The sequence below is a fragment of the Microcaecilia unicolor genome, chromosome 9 (assembly GCF_901765095.1).
Source record: "Microcaecilia unicolor chromosome 9, aMicUni1.1, whole genome shotgun sequence".
Taxonomy (NCBI): Eukaryota; Metazoa; Chordata; class Amphibia; order Gymnophiona; family Siphonopidae; genus Microcaecilia; species Microcaecilia unicolor.
In genome coordinates, this window is record NC_044039.1 from 32677791 (window position 1) to 32694637 (window position 16847).

General features: G+C 42.0%; 1 protein-coding gene across 2 annotated transcripts in view; it reads left to right on the forward strand.

The window, feature by feature from the left end:
* APAF1 (apoptotic peptidase activating factor 1) overlaps window positions 1–16847 on the forward strand; it is a 140285-nt gene that overhangs the window by 45190 nt on the left and 78248 nt on the right. Inside the window, exons 10-12 of one of the 2 annotated variants that reach the window (XM_030215021.1) lie at window positions 2016–2147; window positions 8015–8128; window positions 9548–9732. In XM_030215021.1, the coding sequence (XP_030070881.1) occupies window positions 2016–2147; window positions 8015–8128; window positions 9548–9732 (431 nt within the window). Of the gene's footprint in view, window positions 1–1518; window positions 1582–2015; window positions 2148–8014; window positions 8129–9547; window positions 9733–16847 lie in introns of those variants that run through there. The other variant, XM_030215022.1, reaches the window with a different exon arrangement.

The window sequence follows — 16847 nt, forward strand, 5'->3', positions numbered from 1 at the left end:
TTCAGACAAGCACTTCAATTTTTGCTGCAGCAATTTGAATTCATCATCAGCTGTCGTATTTTGAAATTATTTTTGCATTTTGTATAATATATGCACATTTAGAATTTATTTCTCAGAAATCATTGGCTTTTGCTGTTTTAACACATTTCCCTCTCCAGGAAGTCTGGTTTCTTTACCCCCACCCAACATGAAATGCTGTTCCCGGTGACCTGGTTAGTTACCCTCCTCCAGATTTCAGACTGTACTCAAGCAGCTTAATGCTACTTCCTTTCTGCCTTCCACAAACATCTTGATCAACAAGATTCAGGGCCCCAAGTTTCCCACCCCTACCACTTCTGGAGGCCTTCAGAAAGGAGGGTGTACCTCTCCGTCCAGCCTGAAACTTCTTTTGAAAATCTCCAAAGGAGTAGGGAACTTGAGGAAGGAAGAGAGCAGTGTGTCAGAACCCTACCGAGCAGCAGATGAGGTGTGTGGCCTGATGTGCAGCTGCTCTCCTTTCGTCCTTGTGATCAGCACCAAGCCAGGGCTGCAGCTGTGAGGACGGGAAAGGAGGATGTGAGTGCATAGAGCAGCCAACACTTTTGTCCCTTCCCTTCCTCCTCGCCATGGGTGTCAACTTACTTTTTCCTGCAGCGATTCACAGGCCGACTCCATGGCCTTCCTTCTGCAGTGCAGGGTTGCCAGGTGGAAAATTTTTTTTCCCACCCAATCGAGCCCAAAACCCGCCCAAAGTCAAACCCTGCCCCTGACACCCCCACCCCCGCGTCATCACCCCGCCCCCGCCGCCATCGGCCCCGCCTCCCCTGTCATCGGCCCCGCCTCCCCCGTCATTGGCCCCGCCTCCCCCATCATCTGCCCTGCCCAAAACGTCACTAACCCCGCCCTCCGCGGCCGAAAAAAACGCTTTTAAAACCGCCCAAAAGAACCAAAAGGAGCCCAAAAAACCGCAACCCGCCGCGGGCAAAAATTTCCCACAGCGGGTCGCGGAAAACCGCCCAATTGGGTGGTAAAACTGCCCACCTGGCAACACTGCTGCAGTGGCCTTCTCTCTCTACTTCAACTTCCTGTTTTGACACTAAGCTTGCAGCAGAGAGGGCGGGATGCAGCAGGAGGAAGTACATGGAGCCAGCCTAAGACTGTGAATCACTACCGGCTACAGGAAAATGTAAGTGACGCCCTGGGGAGGAGGACGGGAATGGTGGAAAGGATTTTTTACCATGGGAATAAGGCTTTTTACTGTTCCCACGAGGCGGTAAAAAGTTTTGTTCCCGTATTCACGGTGATTCTAGTTAGGGTGTGGCCCTTACTGTGAATTTACCGTGGTTTGCAGCAGTATATTCGCAGTAACAGTAACCGTGTCATTCTCTACATGTAAGCACATGCTAAGGCCACTTTTTACTGCCGCTTAGTAAAAGGGCCCCTTAGTGATTTCTAAAATTACACTTTAAAGTATTGATCTTGAAAGGTTTTTCATGGGGATTCTCCAGGTTATCTGACCATTTTGCCTTTTTTTAATAGGAACAATGGGAGAGCTACTAGACATCTTTTTCTGCTAGATTTCCTACTGTTCGTAAAGTAAAGGCTTGGCATTTCTTAAAATCTTCCCTAACCTACCAAGTGGCTTCTAGCTGGAACTCTCTCCCATCTTTCCTAAGACATAAGGAACATTATTTTGAGTTTTGGAAATTGCTGAAAACCTACCTTTTCAAAAAGTATGTTCCCTAATTTATTTATGTAGTATCTTGGTATCTAAATTCTTTAATTATTTTGTATAATCATCTGGAGTATGCTCCTTTTCTTGATGTTATCTGCTTAGAACTTGGTTGGTTGTAGCGGGCTATAAGATTTTTCGTAATGTAAAATCTGTCCCTTAATGCACAACTGGCATTTAACTATTTGCCAAGTACTTTTTAGACAAAAAATGAATTTTAAGTTCTTTTAACTGATATGATGTAGCATTTCTAACATGGATTTTCTAGATTTTTGTAATTGAAATACGTCTTTTGTTTTTGTAGGATCTGCATGCAAAGATGGTCATTCAGTACCAGAAACATTACAAAACACATCTACCTACATTAGACCAAGAGGACTGCATGTATTGGTACAACTTTCTAGCCTACCATATGGCCAGTGCCAAAATGCACAAAGTAATTTTTTAAAATATGTATATTTTTTGTTTTTCGTTTGCTGCATTACTTTTTTGTAATTTTAATTAGAACCAGTGCAATGGTGATAATTTTCAGCCAGAATGTACTGAACAAATTGCCTGCTTTATGTGTACACCATGCCACTAGAAGTAGAAATTAAGGCGTCTTGTTAAGTATCAAGACCGTTGCCCCCCTCCCCCACCTTATCCTCTACCCTGCTACAATTAGAGATTTTAATATCATATAATGTTATGTTTCCCAGGAAAATGCATCTTGCAAAACTCCTTGTATAATCCATGTCAACAGTGTCAACAGCCTAAAATTTGGTATGAAGCGTTATGAGAGAGTTACCTCCTAGTTGCAGAACATAACAAGTTATTGAGAGGAGTTATCAAGAACCAAGCTGTTTCTGTGACTGTAAAACTCCTTTTCATTAAACCAGCTCCAGTTTCTTCTGTTAGTGAATGATCAATGCCCATGTCATAAACCTACTCAAAATAGCTGATACTTATGTTTTTGTGGTTCTGCAGTATCCTACTCCTTAAGGCATCCAACTCTATTGAAACCAGTGTCTATCTGGGCTATGGAGACATGAGCCTTGGTTCAGTAATACCTGGGAATATTTCTGCTATATATACCCTGCCATCTCTTAGCCTAATCATTTTGTTCTCAGCCTTGAGCATTCAGCTTGTAGTAACTCTGTAATCATGGGCCCTAAATTGGCAGTGAACTGGTTAGTGAGTGAACAAGTATATATTTCTCCAGGGGCAGTGAACACTGCCACTGCATATCTGCTGTGCTAGTTGGTGCTTCTTCATGCTACATCTATTCATTTGCTTTCATTTCCAAACAATAACGTAATATAAGAATAGCCATACAGGTTCAGACCAATGGTCCATCTAGCCCAGTATCCTGTTTCCAACAGTGGCCAAGTCAGGTCACAAGTGCCTGACAGAAACCCAAATAATGACAACTTTTCATGCTACCAATCCCAGGGCAAGCAGAAGCTTCCCCATGTCTATGGACTTGTCCAAATACTACTGTTTCCTGAAATTTTGTGTAGCTTTGGAAAATATGTACTTGCTCACTCATTAACCAGTTTAAAATTATAATGAATGACTATTTATGTTTGCAGTATCCACTTCATTGTTTGCGTATCAAAAAAAAAAGCTTGAAATATCCTACCAAGGACACGTTGCTGACTTCTGTATACGTTCCATGTTGATTGCATAGTATTGTGGGATTGTACAATTTTGTTGCCTTCATTAGAGTTGGTCATGGGTTCTGGACATTTTGTTCTGGTGGAATACCTCAGATTAATACAATTCTATAGCATCCTGTACAGCGTTGCTGCAAAGAATTGAATTAAAGGTTTAATAAAACAGATGCTGTAACTTTGATATACTACATAAGAACATAAGTATTGCCATACTGGGACAGACTGAAGATCCACCAAGCCCAGTATCCTGTTTCCAGCAGTGGCCAATCCAGGTTACAAGTACCTAGCAAGATCCCAAAACAGTACAATACATTTTATGCATGCGTGGGATAAACACAAAGGAATCCTGTTTAGAAGAAATCGTTCCGCGGAATCTTAGTGGAGATTGGGTGGCGACGCCGTAATTGGGAAACAAAATGGGAGCTGGGCAGACTTCTACGGTCTATGCCCTGATCATGACTAAATAGAGGTGGACTGGAGTGTAAATTTTAAGGGGCTTCGACGTTAACTTCAGAGCTTAGTACAAGAACAGTGCTGGGCAGACTTCTACGGTCTGTGCCCTGAGAAAGGCAAGAACAACTCAAACTCGGGTATACAAATAAAGTATCACATACCTTGTGAATGACTTTATCTTGTTGGGCAGACTGGATGGACCGTACAGGTCTTTATCTGCCGTCATTTACTATGTTACTATGCTGCTTATCCTAGAAATAAGTAGTGGATTTTCCCCAATTCCATTTCAATAATGGCTTATGGCCTTTTCTTTTGGGAAGCTATCCAAACCTTTTTTTAAACCCCGCTAAACTAACTGCTTTTACTACATTCTCTGACAAAGAATTCCAGAGTTCTAGGATAAACAGCATAAAATGTATTGTACTGTTTTGGGATCTTGCTGGGTACTTGTAATCTGGATTGGCTACTGTTAGAAACAGGCTGCTGGGCTTGATGGACCTTCGGTCTGTCCGAGTATGGCAATACATATGTTCTTGTTCTTATGTTCTCAATCCAACTAATATTCAACAGTTTTAATCCTGCCATTCTTCAGGGACTTAACTTGTTATTACTTAAATCAGATGTGGATAGAAAGAAGCTTATCGGGGAGAGTAGGTGTTTGATCTAACCATACATTTCATATGGAATTTGAATTTCTCTTGATTATCGCTAATCATTTCAAGCTATACATGGGTTTCACATCTTAACTGTAGACAGTATCCCAAGCAGTCTAGCACGTGGATTTATTACCTTTATAAAGATGCTTAAAGTGTTTTACCAATGGAAAAGACCTTTTATGAAATTACATAACAGTATATGTAACCAGATGGCACATAAAGTATGCATGCTGCATTTATGTGTTCCTAAGGGAGTATTTTTGCCATACTATTATGAAATGTGCAGGAGTACACATAGAGGGGCATAAATGAAAGGGACGCCCAAGTTTTGCTGAGGACGTCCTTGCAAAACGTCCCGTTAGAGGGGCGGGGAAACCCGTATTATTGAAACAAGATGGATGTACATCTTTCGCTTCGATAATATGGTCGGCGACGCCCAAATCTTGACATTTAGGTCGTCCCTAGACTTGGTCGTTTCTGATTTTTGGTGATAATGGAAACCGAGGACGCCCATCTCAGAAACGACCAAATGCAAGCCCTTTGGTCGTGGGAGGAGCCAGCATTCGTAGTGCACTGGTCCCCCTGACATGCCAGGACACCAACCGGGCTCCCTAGGGGGCACTGCAGTAGAATTCAGAAATTGCTTCCAGGTACATAGCTCCCTTACCTTGTGTGCTGAGCCCCCCAACCCCCCCCCCCAAACCCACTACCCACTACTTTACACCACTACCATAGCCCTTACGGGTGAAGGGGGGCACCTAGATGTGGGTACAGTGGGTTTTGGAGGGCTCACATTTACCACCATAAGTGTAACAGGTGGGGGGGGGAGGGTAGGCCTGGGCCCGCCTGCCTGAAGTGCATTGCACCCACTAAAACTGCTCCAGGGACCTGCATACTGTTGTGATGGACCTGAGTATGACATTTGAGGCTGGTACGACATATTTTTACAGATTTTTTTTGAGGGTGGGAGGGGGTTAGTGACCACTAGGGGAGTAAAGGGAGGTGATCCCCAATTCTCTCCGGTGGTCATCTGGTCAGTTCGGGCATCTTTTTGTGGCTTGGTCGTAAGAAAAACAGGACCAGGTAAAGTCATCCAAGTGCTCGTCAGGGGCGCCCTTTTTTTTTTCCATTGTGGATTGAGGATGCCCATGTGTTAGGCACGCCCAAGTCCCACCTTCACTACGTCTCCGACGCCCCTGTGAACTTTGGTCATCCCCGCGACGGAAAGCAGTTGGGGACGCCCAAAATCGGCTTTCGATTATGCCGATTTGGGCGACCCTGTGAGAAGGACGCCCATCTTCCGATTTGTGTCAAAAGATGGTCATCCTTCTCTTACGAAAATGAGCCTGATAGAGTACACACAAATTTACTCAATGTTCTAAGCATGTGTGCATTGACATCCACCTGCTATGGAGGCTGGTCATAGGATCTTATTTTATAAATGCAGATAGACTCCTACATTGCCTTTATGGAGGAGTAGCCTAGTGGTTAGTGCAGCGGACTTTGATCCTGGGGAACTGGGTTTGTTTCCCACTGCAGCTCCTTGTGACTCTAGGCAACTCACTTAACCCTTCATTGCCTCAGGTACAAACAGGTATACAGAAAGCACAGAAAGATGATATATCAAGTCCCATTCCCTTTCCCTTGTTTAAAAAATGTATACCCCGCCTAATACTAAGCAGCTTACAAAAACTGTCACATACATAATGTAATAAAAACACACAAACACATAACATACAACAAATAACACAATATCCTGCTTATAATCGAAAGAGAAAAATGCCTATATTGCAACCCAAATCGGGAGATGGGCGTCTTTCTCCCGTGGGCGTCCAAATCGGTATAATCGAAAGCCGATTTTGGGCATTTCCAACTGCAATCTATTGCGGAAACGGGTAAAGTTGATGGGGGCATGTCGGAGGCGTGGTGAAGGCAGAACTGGGGTGTGGTTATTGGCCGAGGAGAGATGGGCGTCTTTAGCTGATAATCGAAAAAAAGGAGTTTTTACCGCGATTTTGGGTCACTTTTTTTGGACCCTTTTTTTTCACGAACAAGTCCCAAAAAAGTGCCCCAACTGCCCAGATGACCACTGGAGGGAATTGGGGATGACCTCCCCGGACTCCCCCAGTGGTCACTAACCCTCTCCCACCAAAAAAAAAACCACTTTAAAAACTTTTTTTCCAGCCTCAAATGCCGTACCCACCTCTATGACAGAAGAATGTGTTCTATCCTGTGACAGCCTTTCCCTGGTTCTGATGTGGCTCTCTGGTGAGTGTGACACCTTTTCTGTTATGTGCACTGTAGAGTCACATCAACAATGCATTGTGGTGGGTGTAGGGTATTGGGCTCCGTGATTCCACTAGCTTGTGGCAAATGCTCACGATGTTGGTAGTTGGTAGGCTCTACTCCCATGGTGCTTTCCCCCCTGCTTACTGGGTCAGAGTGTACCCTGTTTTGTTTCCGGTAGTCCATGAGGTAGTGGCCATTTTTTGTAAGCCAGTTTTAGATCCCTTTCACGTGTTAGCCACGTTAGAGAACTTAGTTCTTCCCTTGAATGTGGCTGAAAGAGGGCATTGTACAGCATTCTGCCAGCTCTGACTTACTGCTAATCTCAGTACCAGCGAGACTCGTTGCCAGTGGGGCATAACCTCTGATCTACAGTTAACTGTGAGTAAGCGTGCTTATTCCAATAAAGGATGTTTTCGGAGAGATTAGTCTTCAGGTGTCAACTGGTGTGCCAATGTTATATAGCAGCAACAAGTCCTAGACTCCTGCATGTATGCAGGTCCCTGGAGCACTTTTAGTGGGTACCGCAGTGCACTTCAGCCAGGTGGACCCAGGCCCATCCCCGCCTACCTGTAACACTTGTGCTGGTAAATGGGAGGTCTCCAAAACCCACTGTACCCACATGTAGGTGCCCCCTTCACCCCTAAGAGCTATGGTAGTGTTGTACATTTGTGGGTAGTGGGTTTTGGGGGAGGGGGGTTGGGTGCTCAGCACCAGTGGTAAGGGAGCTATGCATGTGGGAGCTGTTTCTGAAGTCCACCGCACTGACCTCTAGGGTGCCTAGTTGGTGTCCTGGCATATCAGGGAGGCCAGTGTTCTACGAATCCTGGCCTCTCCCATGACCAAATGGCTCGGATTAGACGTTTTTGAGCTGGGCATTTTTAGTTTCCATTATTGCTAAAAAAAACAAACGCCCAGCTGAAAAACGTCCATTTTTTCGAAAATACAGTCTGTCCCGCCTCTTCACGTACCCGTTTTCGGACATAGACACCCATGGAGATAGGCGTTCGCGTTCGATTATGCTCCTCCACATATATCAAAAGACTAATCTCCCTACTATCTACCTTCCATCACAAATGCCTGATACCATGTACAACTCCCCATAGAGTCACTTAGTTTGGCAAACAGACTGAAGCATCTTTTTGGACTTAAGCCCTACATGTATGTATTATATGCTGACTGATGAAAGTCTGTTCATAAATGGAAGAGTTATGTTTGAAGTTTTGGAAATTTAACTTGGTCTTTTGTTGCAGGAACTCTGTTCTCTCTTGTTTTCACTGGACTGGCTTAAAGCAAAGACAGAACTTCTTGGACCAGCTCATCTCATTCACGAATATATAGAATACAGACACATATTAGATGAACAGGTATATTTGATTCCTTAAACATAAATAAGATGTACTTTGGTTGGCATGTTGTCTAGCTTTCAGTTGCAGTATTTCATTTCAGGCAAATTATTTCGTGGTGTAATGCCCCATATTTATTTTGCTTGAAGCAAGGTCTTTTCAGTTTTTTTATAGAGGGCAATTTTCAAAACTACTGTTGTATTTTGTCAGTCTAAAAATTGCCTTCTATTAATGTGATTAAAAGTATATGCAGGCCGGGTTGCACAAAATGTGTGTTTCTAGCAGCATTTAGAGGAGGTATTTCTGGGGGCAGTACAATTTGTGTAGATTGTATTTTTAAATCTATGCACTTTGTTTTCTATGCAAAAGTAATTGCACAGAAAGCAGGTGCAAATGTCCATGGCAAGTTTCAAAGCAAATTGCACATCTACTTTTTGCTTTCTATGTTGATGCAAAGTCCACAGGTACTGTAGAGGAAGGTGTTTATGGACTTTGTCTTAATTTGGACAGTTTGAAAATTGCCCCAAAACAGTCCACTTTCTGGTATCCTACAATTAGGTCTTTCTGATTCTATTAGAAGCTCTATTTCTGTCATATACGTTAAAAAAAAAATTATTGTTGCTTTTCTCTGTCTGTGGTTAACTTGACTACGTACAAAAAAAAAAAGTATGTAAAAATCTCTTTTCTGAAAACTTTAGTAGTATGTTATAGTGCGTTGGTCCATATCTCCACCCCATAATTATGCAGTTGAACTACCAGACATTTAAAAAAGTAAATATAACCCATTTGAAGACTTTGTTTCCATAAGAACCACACAGTGCAGCATAAATTGCACTTAAGTAGCCTCTTACAAAATAATATAAAAACTGTATACAGATTGATACTGTTAAATTGGACATAGAAGACGTATTAACACAAACACTGAACAGTTGGCAACTATTTATGAATCCATAGATGCTTTGTGAAAGCTATAACAGAGCCTTCAGAATCCAGCTAAAAAGATGAATTGCACTTAACTGAATAATAAAAACATTTAAAATTGTGACCAGCTGAGTTCACTCTCAAGTCTCGTAAACTCGTCTAAATTTTGTGATTAGAACCATCGGTGAGACACTTGCATACAATGTTTCTAGTTTATACTCCAATAAATTAACCAGCATAGTTTTCATATGCCTGTTTTCATTCCTTATGGGGTCACATAGTGTAGTGTAGTGTTCCTTAGTGTAGAACATGGTTTGCTTGAAAACACAGACTGTAGAAATCATTCTCTTCCAGACGAATGGAAGGGGTACGTTATAAAATGAGAGGCTAAACAAAGATATCCAAAATTTGAGAAGAGAAGTTAATGAAATGAGAGCATAATTACCCAAAATGGGTCACTTTATTTTGAAACAAAGAAATGTCATTAATAGTACATAATTTCGTTGCTTTGTTTTTCAGGCCAGTACAGTACGTGAAAGCTTCCAAGAATTTTTGTCATTAAATGGACACCTCCTTGGACGCACTCCACTCCCTGATATCCTACAATTAGGTCTTTCTCAGCCAGATTCTTCAGAAGTCTATAAACAAGCTAAATTACAGGCCATACAGAAACTCAGCAATGGAGCTTTCTATATAGAATGGGTGTAAGTAACACAAATATTCATTCAGCCCAGATTACATAATGTGTTTGAAACACTTGCAGTGTAATATTGTATGTGGCTAATGAGATATTTTATAAAGCTGAGCAGCTGAAGATCTTGTTAAAATGAAGGATTACTTTCTACAAAGAAACAGAAATTGAAAATAAAGATATTTACATAATAGGAGGGATCAATTATTCAGCAGGCTTCTGCCTGCTTAAACCCCACTCAGCAGACTGTCCCCAGATATTTACTTGATTACATAGTGCCGGTGAATATTCCCTTTGACCACTGCAGCTCTAAGGAGCCAGGGAGAAGCTGCTAGTGATGATTTGCATTGGCCATATTCAGTGCCACTTCCCACAAAGCTAAACAGGCAGTTAGGACTGCATAAAAGGCAGTTCTGTCTTTTCTCACTTGGCATTGCGGGTACTGGCACTGAATATTTGCCAGCATTTGTGTAACTTCCAGAACGGCAGCTGACCTGAATATTCAATGCCAGAGCCTGGACATGGCCCAGCATTGAATATCCAGGCTTTATTCTTCCTGTGGCTATTGGTGATTAAAAAAAAACTGCTAAATGCCTTAGGCTGAATATTGGCCTGGGAGCTTTTAGACTTAAAGCATGTTTGACTTTTTGCAGGTGTTCCTGTAGTACATTGATGATTCTGCATGCCTGCAGTCATTAATGTATAAGTGAGAAAATACTTGGCTTATTCTTAATTAAGTATAGAAACAGAAAATGATGGCAGATAAAGATCATAATGGCCTAGCCAGTCTGTCGATTTATAGCAACTACTAAGCTGTAGTTTGCTGAGATAATTCTAAGTTTTATCTATAGTTTAAATTTCCTTTTCATCCTCACCAGACCAGTCCAGCATGTATGGATTATGCCCGTCAACCAACAGATGCAGACACAGACCAATGCAATAAAAATCATGTAGTCACAACTCATCAGTATTCTCAGTCTCAAGCAGTTTCTTTGGAGCTGAGGTCTGAGCTGGGTAGGTAGCTCCCAGGTCCAGCTGGAGAACTGGTCACCCAGTTGAGCTTGAGCAGTTGGAATAGAATATCTATGCCTCGGTATACCTTGGGTGGGGGGTCCAAATCCCTCCACTTTTATTCCAGCCAGTCTTTGGTGTTGATTAGCCTTCATTTTTTTCTTTAAAAAAGGAAAAAAGTAAAGAAGTAGCGTTTCTTTTCTGAGAGGTGTCCCTTAAGGATCCTAGTTACAGGACTGTTGAAGGAAGTTTTATTGCAGGGAGCTCCTGTCCATTTTGTCTTTCTTCCTTTTCTCCTCCTGGGAGTAGCATCAGGTTAACAAATCTTTTTATGTGCTTTTATTCGGGTGCTGGGTATGGCATTGGGTTGTATTTATGTCTTCCTTGTTTTTCAGTGAGTTTTTCATCAGGTTCAGATTCAATTGCAGCAAGTTTCTATCAGTGTGCCTAAAGCGTTTTTTTATGCCAGGAGCATGAGGCCTTGTTTCCTTGCAGTGCAGTCCTGTGGACATGCAACAGAAATGCAGAATAGCCTGAAGATGTGCAGCACAAAAGAGTTGCAGACCATATATGCAGTTTGTGTGACTTAGCTGTAGATGCTTTGAAAGATATAGCCTGCTGCTTTTGAGTGTATACTTGAATGTTGCTGTGTTTCAACCAGACAGGTTTATGCTAAGCTCTTGACGCAGCTCTTGAGAGGGCGAAACATGGACTTGTTGGGTGATTTTAAAGCAAGTTGTTTGTAGCTTTTACTTCATCTCTGTTGAATATATTTTATATTTATCACGTTGATCTGCTCCTCTTTTGTGCTATCCTGGATCTTGCAGACCGTCTTGCCCGTTAGCTGGAGGGAGGGTTCAGTTATGACTTCTATTTTTTGGAATGCTGTTCCAGAGTATTTGCATTTACTATATCCTTTGATTCTTAGACTATAGATAGTGTAAGGGAGTCCGGCCAATAGGAGGCGGCCTCCCTTGTGAGTTGGGTAGAGAAAATTCTCTGCTTGTCGGCAGCTCACATCACTGGATCATTGAATGTGGATGTGAACTTTCTCAGCAGGCAATCCTTGGACCCAGGAGAATGGGAACTATCTAGCCAGAGTTTTCAGCTGATAGTGGACCAAAGGGGTTCTCCTCTGATGGCAACGAAAAGGCATGCCAAGTGCCCAAATTCTAAAGCTGTTAGAAAGAGCTGGTCTCGATGGGGATCGATGCCCTACTGTAGCCTTGGCCGGAGACACATCTACTGTATGTCTTCCTTCCTTGACTCATGGAAGGCTGCATGCTGAAAAGGATCACGTTGCACCAGGGTCAAATAATTCTCATAGCCATGGATTGGCTGCAGAAGCCGTGGTATGCAGACCTGATTAACTGCTGGACGAGGATCCTCTCATCTTCCACAGGTATATGGACTACTGAAGCAAGGTCCGGTGCTCATGGAAGATCCATGTCCCTTTGGTCTTATGGCTTGGCCATTGAAAGGCTCAGTTGAGTAGTATATTTGGGAGCTGTATTTGACACCCATCTAGGGAAAGAGTTCTTGTCCACTCAAAAGATCCAGAAGCTTCATGCTCCAATTCAGATGCTTATGGTTGAGAAAGTGCCTTTGGCCTGGAGTTGTATGCAAGTGATAAGGTCAGTGGTTGTAACCCTGGCTTTGGTGCCATATGTTTGAGTTCATATTAGGCCTCTGAAGTAATCTCCTCTGTCTCATTGGTCTCTTCAGTCTGTTATACAGCCTCCAAAGCTACTATTGCTTATTGTCTGAAGGAATCAATTGCTTCAGCTTGTATCCTGAAAAGCAGAGACGTTCGAAGGTCTCAGGGTTCATTCAACCAGAGGGATGGCAACTTCTTGGTCTAAGTCTTGCTCAGTCTCCCTGGAAGAGATTTGTACAGTTGATACCTAGTGGTCTTTATATTCCTTCTAAAAGTTAGATGTACAAGCTGGGGAAGCAATGGCCTTTAGAGCCAGAGTGTTTGTGTCAGAGGCGTCTTCTTTCTTCTTGAAGTAAGAATTGCTTTATAATGTCCCATACATTCTAGACTGAAAAAAAAGGCACAGCAAATAGGAAGAACCTCTACGAGAAGGCAGCACAGATAGGAGAAAGTAGAGGCTGGCCAAAAAGACGATCCACCACAAGAGATGCAGCTTTAATCACACTTTATTCACAATACCAGTTACCAGTAGAAGGACCTGACATGGTCTGTGTTTTGGCAGAACAACCCACCTGCCTCAGGGGTCACAATTAAACTCTAATAACAAAAAAATATACATACTAAATGAAATACAAAACAAAACATGTAAAACTAAACATAAAAGACTGGAGTGGAGGAGTGGCCTAGTGGTTAGGGTGGTGGACTTTGGTCCTGAGGAACTGAGTTTGATTCCCGGCACAGGCAGCTCCTTGTGACTCTGGGCAAGTCACTTAACCCTCCATTGCCCCATGTAAAAAGCATAGGAAAGCTATTACACTTGTATAAAGGGATAACATCTGGACCCGTGAGGCAGGTGGGTTGTTCTGCTAAAACACGGACCGTGTCGTGTCCTTGTACTGGTACTGTGAATATAGTTTGATCAAGTTACATCTCCTGTGATGGATCATCTTTTTGGCCAGCCTCTACTTTCTGCTGTGTAGGAATAAAAGGAAGTGCAAATTTGTTCTTACCTGCTAATGTTCTTTCCTTGAGTTCAACCAAAACAGCCCAGATGCATGTCCTAAAGTTTTAAAACTGGGATCCTCATCCGTTATTAAGTTTTAGTTTCTCATCTGGTGTACGCTGTGGATAGAAGTTGTAGCCTCATTAAAATGTCCCAACTTCTGGACTTGACATTGAGGCATATTTTCAAAGCACTTAGCCTTCCAAAGTTCCATAGAAACCTATGGAACTTTGGAAGGCTAAGTGCTTTGAAAATATGCCTCATTGTCATCTCCTCATCTTAGTAAGGTGTGTTTTGACTGATTGGTCCACATATGCATTGTTACAGGAATACTGTAGCGCTGTGGCAGTACAATGGCCTTTGCAGCACAGAGCTTGTAGCTCATTGGTCTCTGTCTCCACTTGCTGGCTAACAGGCATAACCGAAGTGTTCTAGACTGATCTGGTTGGACTCAAGGAAAGAAAATTACATGTAAGACCACATTTTTCCATTTTTTGGGACTTTTAAATGTATTCTTCAGATTTTGCTGTTTATGACCTTGTTTGAGCAGAGACATAACCCTATTAAATGCATCTTGTCAAATACCTTTACCCTTTCTTTGCCTCATTCCTACTCTTCCAGTGTTTCACATTGTGATGAATGAAATCTGACACGCTTCATTGAGCCCTCTTAATTACATTGCATCTTTTCAGTAAATGAGACAATCTCTTATTTGAGGTCATATTTGTGCTTCTGAATAGTATCTTGAAAAAGAGGGTGCTGGCTTTGAAGATTAGTCTTGCCTTGATTAGCAGCCAGTGTGGTTTTTCGACTAGTGGAGTTGCTCTTTCGTATTTCGACTTTTTGAATGTTAGTTTCACTGCTGTGTTTTGGATGGTTTGTAGTGATTTTAGTGCGTTTTCCTTGCACCCTATGTATGCTGCATGACAGTAGTCTAGATGGGATAGTATCGTTGCTTGTACCTTTATCCTGAATGATTGTCTGGGAAAATAGTCTCTTATTCTTAGTTTCCATAGTGTTCTGAAACATTTTGATGTTACCGCTGATATTTGGTTTTCCAGTGATAGATGTTTATCTAGAATGATTCCCAATATTTTTAGTTGTGTTTCAATTTGGTATGTTTGATTGTCAATTGAATTTTTGGTAGGTTGTGGGGTTATGCGGGTTGGTTTGAACCAGGAATTTAGTTTTGTCTTTGTTTAATTTAAGTTTGAATGTTGTTGCCCAGTTTTGTATGAGATCCAGGCCTGTTTTGACTTTGTCCAGTATTTCAGTGATGCTGATGTTAAAAGGTATGTAGATTGTTACATCGTCAGCATATATGAATGGGTTAAAGCCCTTTGCTTCCAATTTTTTTCCGATTGGTACCATCATTATCATCATTATATTGAACGGTATTGGTGATATTGGAGATCCCTGTGGTACCCCACATTCTGGGATCCAGGAAGCTGAAAACTGATTGCACATCTTTACGATGTAAGATCTAGTTCTTAGGAAGTCATTGAACCATGCCGTGACTGCCCCGCATATTCCCAAGTTGTCGAGTAGGGTCGTAAGTGTTGTGTGGTCTGCTTGATCGAATTCACTTCACATGTCTAATTGTAGTGGTTGGGAGGCGAGGATAGTGCTGGGCAGACTTATACAATCTGTGCTAGAGCCAGTGGTTGGGAGGCGGGGCTGGTGGTTGGGAGGCGGGGATAGTGCTGGGCAGACTTATACGGTCTGTGCCCTGAAAAGCACAGGTACAAATCAAAGTAGGGTATACACAAAAAGTAGCAAATATGAGTTATCTTGTTGGGCAGACTGGATGGACCGTGCAGGTCTTTTTCTGCCGTTATCTACTATGTTACTATATGTTACTATGTAGTAATAAAATGTTCTGTCCTCGGTTTATTAGGCTTCTGACTGTTAGGACTGTCTCCGTGCTGTGTTGTGGTCTGAAGCCTGATTGGGAGTTGTGGAGGATTGAGAATTGTTAGGCATTATGTTAGTTGCTGTGCTACTAGGCCCTCCATTCTTCTGGTCAGTAGTGGATTGAGGCCACTGGTCTGTAGTTTGTGATGTCACTGATTTTGCTACTTTTGTTTGTAGGTATTGGGGTGAGAACTATGTTTCCTTTGTCGGGAATTGCCCTTTTGTAAACGTGCGTGATGTGTTTGGTAAAGCATTCGATGGGGTCTTTTATCATGTAGTTAGGGCAGTTATCTAGCATGCATCGTATGTGTGCGTATTTTGTTAGTAGTGATCTTATTGTGTCTGGTTTGGGTGTTTTGAAAGACAGCCATATTCTGTCTGCTGTGGTTTGGGCATCTTTTGTTTCACATTCTTGTAGGAAGTCTATGATGGTCTGTGGTTTTGTTAAATCTGATCCTGTTTTGGTTATTTTGTGTTCAAAGTATTGAGCAAGCTCATCTGCCGTTGGTGTTGTTTCAGTTGATGTTAGGAGATCGTGGGTTTTCAGTAAGTTGTTCATGAGTTTGAATAGTTTTTTCGTGTTGCTCTGTTCTGGGTTGGCATAAGTGCTGTAGCATTCTGCTTCTGCTTTATTTTTATGTCACGTGTGTATGTTCTTTTAGCTTTCTCCACCTGGTTTTGTTTGTGTCAGTCTTGGTTGTGGAAGAACCTCTTTTATTTATCTGTTACCTGTTTTGTGGTCTAGATTATCACATGCTAATTTTGTGTTTAGATATACGTTACATTTGTATATTATTTTCCTATGTTTTCAGAATTACTACCAGACCCCTGATGTAGGTGTTTTATTGCGCCGAAATACGGACTGTGTCGGTTACTTCTATAACAGCAACAATAAAAGTATTACTGTACACCATCTCCAGTGTTGGATTCATCTCTCGATCAGCCTCTACTCTTGTAGTCTTGGTTGTGGCCCATTTTCTTTCTAGTTTCCTGCATAGTTTTTTCATTTGTAGTAGTTCATCGTTAAACCAGAGACTTGGTTGTTTTTGGTTCCTTGTTTTTGCTTTGAGTGATACTATTTTGTTTAGTGTGTTTTCAATTATTTCGTCCCAGTTTTTCATGAAGTGAATGTCATTGGGTGATATGTTTCTGTGTTCATTCATCATTGTTGTCCAGAAGGTCTGATTGTCCACCTTTCCTCTGGTAGTGAACTTTATAGGTTTCCTTGTTTCTCTGCTCTTGCCATTTTCTTTCCATTATAGTGTAAATGTGAATTTGCTGTGGTCTGACCATGGTACCTCTTCCCATTTGTGGTTTTCTAGTATTTGGTTTTTGTTTTTTGCAAATCTGTATGCAGGTATGTCTAGTAGGTGGCCGCTTTGTGCTGTTATGAAGTTCCATTGGTTTATGAAATTCATTAGTGATCTGGTGTTGGTGTCATTTTGTTTTTCTAGATGCAGGTTGATGTCTCCTAGTTGATTTGTGCAAATGTTTGATATGAAATCGTCTTGCGCATTTGACCAGCTTCCTGGTGGGTGGTAAA